The 12,004-nt window shown below is 47.5% G+C and overlaps 1 protein-coding gene across 1 annotated transcript in view; it reads right to left on the bottom strand.

The window, feature by feature from the left end:
- Cpped1 (calcineurin like phosphoesterase domain containing 1) overlaps nucleotides 1-11,643 on the bottom strand; it is a 113,688-nt gene extending 102,045 nt beyond the window's left edge. Inside the window, exon 1 of the mRNA XM_032913402.1 lies at nucleotides 11,464-11,643. Coding sequence (XP_032769293.1) covers nucleotides 11,464-11,533 — 70 coding nt within the window. The 5' untranslated portion in view covers nucleotides 11,534-11,643. The remainder of the gene's footprint in view (nucleotides 1-11,463) is intronic.
- Between the last annotated feature and the right edge of the window lie 361 nt (nucleotides 11,644-12,004).

The raw sequence follows: 12,004 nt of genomic DNA, 5'->3' as shown, positions 1-12,004 counted from the left end.
CTGGTGTGACTCATCTGTAGTAGACAGAGCTGGAAAAGCTTTGGCTTTATCCAGCAGATACAGTGCTGGAGAGGTAGCGAAGAGTTCAAATCCACACCCCCTCCAACAAGGCCACACCTCCTCCAACAAGGCCATACCTCCTCCAACAGGGCCACACCTCCAACAAGGCCACACCTCCTCCAACAGGGCCACACCTCCTCCTAACAGTGTCGGTCCTTCTAGGAGCCATTTTTATCCAAAACAGCACACTTTCTAAGTGGAGTTTGATCAAACAGGGCACACAGCATAAGACCCTGGCTGAGCAGTATGATTAAGAGACCTCAGCAGAACTACCTCACATTATTACAGAGTACAAAGATTTAAGAATCCAAGGTGTTGATTCCTGTAAATTTAGCAAACTCAAAATAACATGAGTAGACAGACAAAGAATTAACTTTAAAGTGAGCAGAGCATAGTGGGTAGGTTTATGTTTCTGGGAATGTCCAACTTGGATCTGGTATCTTAAACCCAACATCTCTACAGTTCATGCATTTCGCTCACACTTCATGCTTTCCACTCATCCTGGCTCCTTCCCTGGGTACCCTAAGCTTTCAGTATCACAGAGTGAATGAATGCCTTCCTCTTCCTGGACCTGTTTCTGCTGATGCATTTCCTCCATCACCTCCAGTCCCTCAGTCTACAGACCTTGGGATCCTATCTTTTCATCCACAGAGCCAACCAGGCTGCAACTTTCCTTTTCTACTTTACCTGCTCTAGCCTTCCTGTCCTGTACCACAACCCCTGGGTGTGGACCAGCCCTCTGCTGTTCTAACTGAAACAGGCTTCAAGAACAACTCTGAGAATCCCCTCTCCAGACCACCCAGGTAGAAGCTGCCGCCATGCTGTTCTAAAACTTCCCCCATCACTCCCCAACCCAGTGCAGATATGCTGACTCTCCTCAATGCCGGGCCCATGTCTGCTTCTCTCTCCAGAGCACACATGTCATTCAGGCCTGTCTTGAGACTGGCATGTAGCAAACATATGGCAGGGACCAGTGGAGATGCCACCGGGCCCTGGCTCATTCTGACACTGGGGCACTAGGATAAAGCCAAAGCTTTTCCAGCTCTGTCTACTACAGATGAGTCACACCAGTGGCTCTGCACTCAACAGAGCAGGATGGGTGATGACATTTTAGCATCCATACTATTGGATTGTAAGGGTCCATGATTCACTGAAGAACGACACCCTGGACTCAAGTAGTATCTAAACACAAGCAGTGTTTTATTCTGCAGAAGTCCAGCATGCTGAGGTCTCCCATTACCAAGATAAAGACACAACCAAATAAGCTTGCAGGCCTGATTTAAAGTGCACTAGGGAATTCCAGGGTAGGTGACCTCTATATTAATCTGTTGGGTCCATCTCTATGGACATTTCATTACCTGGGTGTGGGGGGTTGGAAACTTGCTGGGGAGGTCTGGAAACTGTTGCTGAGGAAGTAGCTGAGAAGTCTGGAAACTGTTGCTGAGGAAGTAGCTGAGGAAGTCAGGAAACTGCTGCTGACCCATTGTCCTTGCCTTAGGCCAGGTGGCAGGGCAGCTTCTGAGGTCTGGACTTGGCTGGACTTGCCCAGTTCTTGAAAACAGAGATTTAGGCCTAGTCTCCTTAACTGCCAATCTGAAGCCTGTCAAGGAATCAGCCTAGCCATCTCGGGATGGTTTTAACATAAATGTCCAGAGACATTTTTTGATGTCATAGTGGGAAGTGGGGAGTTGTACTGGTGACTTTCACTGGAGCTGTGATAAAGACAACTTAAAGAAGGTTGTTATGGATCAGGGTTTGAGGACAGTCCATCACGGTAGTCATAGTGGCAAGGGCTTGAGGCAGCCAGCCATTCACATTGTATCTATCTACAGTAACAAATGGTACTGTTTGGCTCAGTTTCTCATTTTTAGTCAGTCTGATACTCCAGCCCATGGCATGGTGCTTCCCACAGATAGGATGGGTCTTCCTATCTCAACCGAATCTGGTTAATACCTCACAGGTGACTCTAGATCCTGTCAAGATGATAATCAGTCTTAACTATCATAGTAGTGCTACTGGAACCCTGTACGTAGGAGCCAGGCATACTGCTGACGCCCACCCTACAGCCACCAGTAACGGCACAGAACCAAAAGAAGCACTATCCGCTCCTCTCAGACACCCACACTTCCCATCCTTCCCAGGGATGCTCTCCACTTGTGAACGCTTCCTACTGAGAAATATGGTTTGCACTGGCCAGCCCCGTACCTCCTCCAGCACTGAGCCTGACTCCCTCCCGACACTTTCTGATGAAATCTCATCATCTCAGCTGCCACTCCACAGGGCCTCCCTGCTTCCCCCGAGAGCAGGAGCTACTCTGGCTCCCTTCTTTTATTCAAACATAAGAACTGAACATCACGGTACACACCTGCAACCCCAGCGTGAGAAGTCTGAAGCAGGAGGATCATGAGTTCTGGACACACCTCTTTGAGGTGCAATGCTACACCGTCAATGGTGAGCAGTGTCCTTTAAGGCCTTACAGAGCAGCCTTCGGGAAAGGTGAACAGAAAGAGGCTGTTATCTGATACCAAACTTCCTAGGACCCCAGGTGGGATTGGGATAGTCACAAGGCACAGTGGATAGCAGGGTGCTGGGAGGGACACGCTCCTGGAAAGGGTGAGGCAGATGACCACAGGGACACTAGGAGGCTAGGGTGAGACCACACCAGGACCTACCCTTACCTGGCTGTAGCCTAGAATCTGAGTTTCAAGAGTTTATTCTGATTGATTCATTTCTATTCTTTACTAACTGTAACACATTCAAGCTCCTTATCCTCTGGGGTTCAGTCTCCTCATCTGTAGACAATGAATAAAGGCAGCTCCTTATGAAGAATTGGTTAATTTGAACTAGGCACAGAGCAAATGGTCCAGCATGGACAACCTACAGTCACCATGATCACCATCAGTCTCCCTGACTCTAGTCTTAGCAGAGACAAGACTCCCGGAGTGTGACTCCTGGAGTCACAGTGTGACTCAGGATAAGTACCTACATACCCTGTCCCAACACCCCTACCTTTCCCATACCGTGGATTCTGTGTTGGTTACAAAACAGCAAAGACAGGAAGGCCTTACAGGTGCCTGGAGGCTGTTAGGTTAAAGAGCAAATTCCAGAGAAATACAATTTGTGCAGTTCCTCCCGGCAGCAATCTGCATGGTGAACTACAATCTAAATGTCTTCAGAAAATTGTTTTTCTTCTTGGGGGACTGATCTTATTTTAGTGGGGGTGGGGGTTGCTAAACAGAATTCACTACTCTGGGACTTTCTCTAGTCTAACAACAGCCTCGGCATAGCAGTCCAGGCTGGGTATGGCAGGTACAGTACCCTTCTATAATGGCTGTTCAGGGCCTCGGGGCTGGCAACAGCTATGAGGGTGCAGGGTTTCTGTTCAGAAAGGAAGGAATCTAAAGTGGACTGCAGTGACAAATGCACCACTCTGTGCATGTGACAAAAGTCGCAAACCACACACCTACAAAAGGTGAGCTGTACAGTGTACGAAAAGTAATTTTAAAATGTCCTTCGGGGACTTCTCTCCCCACAGGATTAGCTGTAAAAGCAATTAGATGAATTGCCAAATGACTTGTCCCAGGTACCAGGGGAAATTTACCTACATTTTAGTTCAAAGGCACTAAAAACAAAGAAATGATTTTGAGACGCAAAGACTTCTGAGCCAAGGCTTGGCTGGTACACTCACCACCTGAAAGTGAAGGCTTTTGAAACTCTTTGGAGACAAGACAGCAAATAGGACAAGACTTCTTGGCCAGGTGGCACTTAGCATTACTGGCGAACAGTAAGACATTTCCAGGGCCTTCCTGTGCCATTTTGGGGTGCCTGTTTTGGGTAGCTGTTGGCTAGACCTCTGCCCATATCCCTCTTTCCCCACCAAGACGCTGGCAGTTGCTGACTCACTGGAGCTTGAGGGAGACCTGGAAGTGGCACCACAGGCACCTACCTCCCAGGCAGTCCTTGGATGCAGAAAGAAGGTAACAGTCCTTCCAACTCATGGCATCTATCCGATGGGAAAACTTCATCCTGCAGATGCTTCTGAACGGTGCACACTGCATGGCTGTCCTCATGGGTATGAGGGATGCTAGTGGTTTGTCTAATACTTTGGATTCAGTTTTCTTTTGTCCAGAGAATGAACAGTATGTGGGGCAGAAGCACATGCAGGGACCCATCTATTTCCACACCATGACATGACTCCTGAGTGGCTAGGCCAGTCAATGTCCAGAGTTAGGAAAAACTGCAGAATCCTAAGGAGAAAGTGCACTGTGAACAGCCCTAAGTGTCATCAAGGAAAAGGATGGGTTGAAACAAGTGTTGAGGCCTAAGTTACAAAAGACGAGCACACAGGCTTCTCCAACTACACCCTAGAGCTGGCAGGGGAGAAAGACAGAGGAACACCTAGTCTGGGGGTGACAGGTCCCAAACTCGTTTGAGACAGTTTGTCTTGGGGCTGGTGGGATAGCTCCATGGGAAAAGATCTACCCCAGAATGTAGGAATCCCTGAATCTCACCTCAGCACTGCAAACAACAGCAACAGCAAGCCTCAGCATCTCCACAGTGTCACTGAGGAGACGGCAGAGAAAGGGTTAGTGCATAAAGTTGCTGGAACTGCTCACATGTGAGCTGCAGGCTGCAGGTGGCCAGGGTGCTTGTGGTGGCAACTGGGTAGGACGGTAGACAAAGTCAGTGTGCCCTCAAGGATGAATGTCCAAGACCAGAAATAATCTGAACAGAAGAGGGATCAGCAGTGTAAAGGCCACTAACAACCCCTCAGCTTTAGGTAAACCAGTGACCTGGAAAGCCCCGGAGAAAGAGCAGCCTGGGCAGATGAAAACCTGGTCCTGGTTCAGGGTCTCGGCAGCAGAGGTAAGGGACTCGTCATCAAAAGCCTCTGGCCCTGTCCATTTACTAGGGTAAGAACACACACCATGAAATGTCTTGGTGCCTCTAGGACAGGACGCCAGCACAAACCAAAGCCAGCGCCTTTCAGCACCTCTGCCAAGCTCTACGTCCATTTTATAAACGAGGCCAGGTGCTATCCACATGGGAAGAAAATGTCATCTCCTCTTTTCTTAAAGAAGGCTATGCAGAATGCAGTCATTTATTCCCTAGGTGTCTGACTTATCTGTGCACCAAACTTGGCTGGGGGGAGGGGCAGAAGGCCAGGAGTTCCCACAGGGCTGGGGCCAGCCATTGCCCCAGCTCTGCTTCAATGCCTCTTTCTCACTGAAGCCCATGGTAAAGTTAAAATGTGGGCAGTGCACAGACATAAAAGTTGTGTGTCAGCCTTCTCTGTAAGAGGATTCTACTCTGAACAAACACCCAGAGGTGCCTGGAAGGTCTGACCAGCATTTTGGAAGCTTTCTGCGAAGGGTGATGTCAGTCAGAGGTCAGCCAGTGGTCAGCCCTTGCTGACACTCCACACTCCTGCACGCTGCATACTCGTGTGGCTTGTTTGGCTCACTGCTTGCTTCCTGTAACCTGTCCCCAGTCTGTTGGTGCTGCTGCTTGCTTTGGAGTCGCCTGGTTTAGTGAAATGTGTAAAGGGGAGGAAGATGGAGTGTTGTTTCCAACTCCAAGTGAGTCTCTAAGGAAGATGAAAGCTGTGGGGAGAGACTCGATAAACGAGAGCTGGTAAATACAAAACACCATCACATTGGGTGTTGGGAAGACAAATGCCACAAAGGAAAGATATAAGCCTAAGAAGTCCCCGCATCGAGTGTTTGCTAACTGACTGCATGTTTGTGGGGTAGGGGAATATGTGCAACTGGAAAGGATTCATCTGCTTATATAAAGTCACACCAGGTCCATCTATACATCCAGGCCAAGACAGGTGCTTGGCCTCTGGCCTGACCTAAAAAAGATATGTAAATCAGTGTGTATTTATGGTCTACATGAAGACGAAATGTTAAAAGCCACAGTGTATTCTTTCTGTTTTAAGCTGTCTAACTATAGGTAGAAAAGAAAGTTACGAGAGCTTCCTAATAATTAGGCCCTTCTTTTTTTTCACACAGACAGATCTCCTCAAGGGGCTGAAGATAGGCCAGTGGTTGAGCCCCTGCCTACCATGCCTGAGGAGTGAGTGGGTTCCATGCTCAAGTGTGTAAACTAAGTTCTTCAACTTACTTTATTATTGGGGAGGGCACCCATGTGTCACAGCACACCTAAGAAGTCAGTTCTTGCCTTGCACCTATTTCTGAAGGAGGTTGCCTTGCTGTATACTCAAGGATACCTCCTGGCCGGCAAGCTGCATCGTCTGCAGTTCTCCTGTCTCCCGTCTTGCTGTGGGGGTGCTGGGGTTACAGATGTGCACCATTTTATCCAGCTTCCTGCCGTCACCTGGCTTCAGGCTGTTACTGTTACCCAGTAAGTCATCTAACTGGCTCTGCACAAACTTAAAAAAGAATCCTTGTCCTAAATCAAGAGTTTTTACCATAAAATATGTTAAGTATTGGATCAAGTCTTTGTGACCTGCAACTTAGGGAAAGAAAATTTGTAGATGTGACTTGATAAGAGAAAGAGCTGATCAACTGGACTTCATCATAACCTAAACCATGTTTTGAAGACAGTATCCATACATCATACATTCAGTAAGAAAGGCGCCTGGTCCGGAAATTATAAAACTTGAGCCTGGTTGGCTCAATTATAAAAAACAAACAAACAAACAAAAACCCCAATTTTAAAATAGCTAATGACCTCAGTAAGTATTTCTTCTGAGGGTTACCGGTGCCATTAAGTACACAAAAATTCAACACTCTTTGTTATGGCTAATCCATTTCATTGGGATTAGTGAATTACTGTGGAAACATACCTCTGGGTGTGTCTAAGAGGGTGTTTCCAGAAAGGCTTTACTGGTGAGGGAAGACCAACCCTGAATAGGGACAGACAACCCCACTGAATGACTGGACTGAAGAGGGGGAGAGAACGAGAATGGAGTGCAGCATTCCATCTCTCTCCCAGATACCTCACACTGAGCTGCCACAGCTCAGATCTCCCTTCCTCACCACGCCCCTGCTGCGAAGAACTATACCTCTGATTGAGAGTCAAAATAAACCCTTCTTCCTCGAGTTGCTTTTAACTCCAGGCACTGCTGGTCAGGAGATAAAGTAACAGTAAAGCTACTGCATGACCCAGAAATTCCAAACCTACACATCTGCTATAAAGAAACTATATATATTTGTTCTGTTCATAGTAACCACTCATTTAACAAATTTGGTTATTTGCACAATGAAATTTGATGCAGTAAAGGGGCAAAGCACTAGCTGCCTGCCAGTGTGGATGACTTCTGAAGCTTTCTGAGATGAACCAGGAAGGACACATATGACTCCATTTACAGGAAATGTCAATCAGACTTGCCTGCACAGGAGGTAGTAGGCACCTGTGACAGGTGGGGTGGACACACCTGTGACAGGTGGGGTGGACACACCTACAGACTGCAGGTGCATACAGCACTGCTTTAGAGCACTGCATTGCCTGCACCACTCTGGAACATTACTGAAAACAAGCCGTAGTTGCAATAGGAATGAAGACTTTCAAAGTAGAAGCCCAGCCAGGCTATGGTGGTACCCAGCAGCAATCCAGGCACTGAGGAGACTGAGGCAGGACGCTCATTGGTTCCAGACCAGCCTCAGCTAGATCTTTTAGCTGGTGCTTACAATGAGGAACATCCCTGTTTAGTCATGGGGACTGTCAAGAGGGAACTTTCTTTGGCCAATCGAATTTAGCTCAATTATTTGATCAAAGGGAAAAACCAAGCCAAAATGACATGTGGGTAGGCAGCTGGTAGGGGCAGCACTGAGGCTCCAGCACTGAGGGCTCCAGCACGGAGCCAAGCAGCACTAAAGTGAGTAACTGAAAGCAGAAGGAACAACAGGAAACAGTTTAACTGGTTACAGTCACTTAGTCAATCAACAGATACTGAGCTACAGCGTACTTGGTTAATTGCTTTTAGCTCAGGTATCACCACAGGGCCTTCCACAGCCAACCAAAGTCCAACTACTGCGATTAAACTTGGTATTGATTTAGGCTGTTGGGCCAAATCTGTCCACTCCCACGGCTTTTATTGAACAGATCCCTCTTCAAATAAGAGCGAACTAATTTGCCCTAAATGAAAAGGCGCCACTGAAGCGCTCACTTCATCTACTGCCCTGTTACACTGTTTAAACTTGATTATTTCTACTGAGAATTTACTTACTCTCACCAGTGAGAGGACTTACAGGGAAAACAGAAATGTTCAAAATTAACAAAAACCATCAACTCCTACAAGGTAGCCGCAGAGGTGCAAAATGTCCAGAGAAACAATATTTTATTATTTAAAAACTGCACTCCTTTATATTTTATTTTAATTTCTGTCTGTGTTTCCCTGTGTGAGTATACACTCCATGTGTCTGCATGCCTGTGAAGAGGGTGTCATATCCCTTGATCCACAGTTACAAGTGGTTGTAAGCCACCTGGTTTGAATGCTAGGAATTGAAGCCAGGCCTCCAGCGGAGTGGAATGTTCGTAACCGCTGGGCCATCCCTCCAGTCCCCCACAACAATCTTTTAAAGGAAGCTACCCAAGGAGATGGATATCTTGATAGGATAAAATACCAACAAATACGTTTAGGACCTTAGAACAATTAAACTCAATTTTATTCTGTATTTTGTGGGGATGTGGGAGTACAGATGCCATGGCACTCACTTGGAGGTCAGAGGACAACTTATGGCAGTTGGTCTAACATGTGGGCTCCCGTAATCAAAGTCTGGCTGAGCCTTGGCGGCAAACACCTCTACCCTCTGAGCCATGTCGCGAGCCCTCACCTCTGTACTGATTTCTCCCTTTCAGAACTTCTTCAGAACAAATGTGGTAAACCTCTGAGAAGGAAGTAACACGCTAGCCGAAAAGAGTCCTAATTAGGTTATGTGTCAAAGAACTATAATTATCAATTTGCCTAATTAAAATGAGTATCTGAACACGCCTTAAGAATGTGAGCCCTCATCAGCAGAGCAGAGCCGATTATGTTAACAAGGAATGGATGGTTGAAACTGAGACTCACTTACAAACTCCTGGAGAAACAGAAGCTCTGTCACCCAGGTATCTGGTTGGGGCGGGTAGCTAATTCCTAGGGATGAGAATAGTGTAAACCTGGGACAGCGGTTTGAGTTAACTGAACCCCTTTGAAGGAGATGTGAGATCTGTCTCTACAGACTTAGGCTCTACTTCCCACAGTAACTGGACCGCCCTGGGAGCATCTGTGAGTACAACCATGTACCTTTCTGTGGCATCTGATGCCCTATGCCACCCTGCCTAAGCCTTGCTGCCAAGCTTTGGTGCCAAGACTGGCTGCTGCTTTTTCTAGAATTTCTGACTGTTTTTGGTTTTGAATCTTTGGTGAATGTTGCACTCACCCGAACAGAAACACATGCTTAGGAACGCACAGTACAGACAATGCACTGGAACCATCCACAATGGTACATTGTTCCCCGTCGGGATGTCTTCAAATCTTAAGGCAGCACCGTCTACTCCCCCTGCGCAGCACATTCCTACCTCCTAAATGTGTTCAGGATTCCAGATGGTATCTCAAATCCATTTCATTTTGATTCTATTCCTTTCTCTCTGATGTCAGTCAATGCTCTCCCCCACACACAATCCCAGCTCCTCTCACTGCGATGGCCACTGGGTGCCAAGGATTACTACTTTTGTGCCATGGCTCCATGCCTAGATTTGGAGCCTGAGGTCTGGGGATTTGTTGCTCTTTCCTTCTTGATTCTTCACTTACTACAGAGTGTAAATGAAACATGGTATTTCTCAGACTGGGAAGGAGCCTGCAGCAGGAAACTCTTGCAGTCTGCTAGAGGGAGCATAAACAGTTAACAACCCTCTGTAAGGCAATGTAGCTATACACCTGAGGATGGGTATACCCCATAACCCACACCCTGCTCCTGAAGAAATTCTCCTATGTGTTTACAGAAGACGGTTGTACAAAAAGGCTTACTGCAATACTATTCACAAGAATGAAAAGCAGGTTATACAGCCTACAAATGGGAACCCTGAAAGGGCATTAAGTGCAGGAATAAACATTCTGGTGATTACTTCCCCTCCCCCATCTCCTCAGGGAACTCCCCATCGGCTGAGCGTCTTCTTGCCTATCTAAGGAGGGGCAAAAAAGTTCATTGCTGCAACTCCATGGCAGTCACTCCTAGAGCATGGTGGCAAGGAGAAATATGGAGAAGCAAAAAGAAGATAGATACCAAGTTGGAGGACATCCACTAACAAAACATACAACATGTATGATCAATCAATGGGACACTGTTCAGAAGGAAGTAAGGAAAACTACTTAGAATAATATGGATGCATCTCAAAAATATATAGGCTGGGGGGGAAAGGACCATGAGACACATTAAATTTTGTAGAAAATGGCACCACAGCAGCTTAGATTTCCCCAGTCCACCATCAGTGGATTTATATGGCTGTGCACACCTGTGCAGAACCTTGAATTGCAAAGAAGGAAAGAAACAAAGGCCTATCAGAGAACTGTAGGATTGATCTTCTTTGCCTAGCTAGGCACAGGTAAGTCTGAGGAAATGAACTTGAAAATAGGATGCGAAGGCTGAGAAGGTGCCAGGCTTCCTAGTCCCACCAGGGGTCAAGGCCCTCCAGGGTTTGGAACCTGCCTGCTTCTTTTTCAAAGCAGTTCAGGCAAATTAGAGGCTGGATAACAAGACAAGAAAGACAAACGTTCCAGTAGTTCTAAGCCAAGTGCCAGAGAAGACTCGACCCCAAAGATCCAAACTAAACAGAGGGAAACAGGAACCAACCCATATCCTCTGAATAGCTCAAGGTCTAGCATTTGCTTAACACCTAGCATGTGTCCCACCCTAGGTTACAGAACTACTCTGATCTTTTAACGCTCGCTCTGAGGCAAAACAGAGGGGCAGATTATCTAAGACCAACGTCAAAGAACGCTACCGCTACCAGGACCAGAATGCCTTCCCTCTCTACGGTTACAGTAAACGGCTGGATATAAAATACAATCTCACTACAAGTAACAACCTCTGACACACCCCGCACTTGTCAGGTGCCCCCCTCCAAAAGCTTGCAGTGGTCCGGTTCTACAGATGAGGAAGACAGAAGACAGGCCCCACAGCAGCGCCCAAGGAGTTATTCACTTCTGTCATCTCCGCCCGACTTCTGTTTTGTTTGTTTGCTTTGTTTTTTTGGTTTGTTGTTTGCAAGGTCAGGTCAAGGCCAACGAAGCCCAGACCGCAAGGGAGGAGCAACTCCTACAACGGTCCGCGGTGCCATGTGCAACCCACGAAGGGTACGGCTGGAAGTGTGCGCCCGAGACCGGAAGGTTCCGCGCGCGGAAGGTTCTGCATCTCTGGAGTCCCCTTTCCCGGGTGAAGAGCCAAGCAGTAGTACCTGAGGAAAACGCGTCCAGAGTCCTGCCCCGGGCTCTGTGGAAAACATCCGCCGCCCCCGCAGCTGACATGGCGAGCGACTGGCCTTGCCTGGGCACGTTCTGTGGGAGGAGGAAGCGACTCTACACCACCCGACAGCCCCGCCTGGAACAGTTTCTGGAACCTGCCCTCGGCTCTGAGAGGGACGGGCGGGGCGGGGCCGCTCCGGGTGCTGCTAGTACTGCCTGGGCCAGCAAGGAGATTGCCACACCTCTGGGATCGACCGGTGCGCCTGATTAGGGTCCAACTTGGCACTGGGACCGACTGGGTGTTGAGGCTTTGAGGCCTGGAGTTGCCTTATTTAGCAAGCATAGGCCCGCTTCATTATTTGGTATTTCAGGTTAACAAGAATAGCAAAAAAGTTTAGCATTAAGTATATCCCATGCAGTATTTGGGAGATACTTATGTGGCTATTTTTAAAATATTATTTGAAATTCCATTTCAACTCGATGTCCTAAGTTTTATGTTGCAACCATCCGAACTGCCCACCATAATCTCAAGAG

Source organism: Rattus rattus, chromosome 9 (genome assembly GCF_011064425.1).
Source record: "Rattus rattus isolate New Zealand chromosome 9, Rrattus_CSIRO_v1, whole genome shotgun sequence".
NCBI lineage: Eukaryota > Metazoa > Chordata > Mammalia > Rodentia > Muridae > Rattus > Rattus rattus.
The sequence above is the reverse complement of the archived record's forward strand: the minus strand, read 5'-3'. Positions and strand labels throughout refer to the sequence as shown.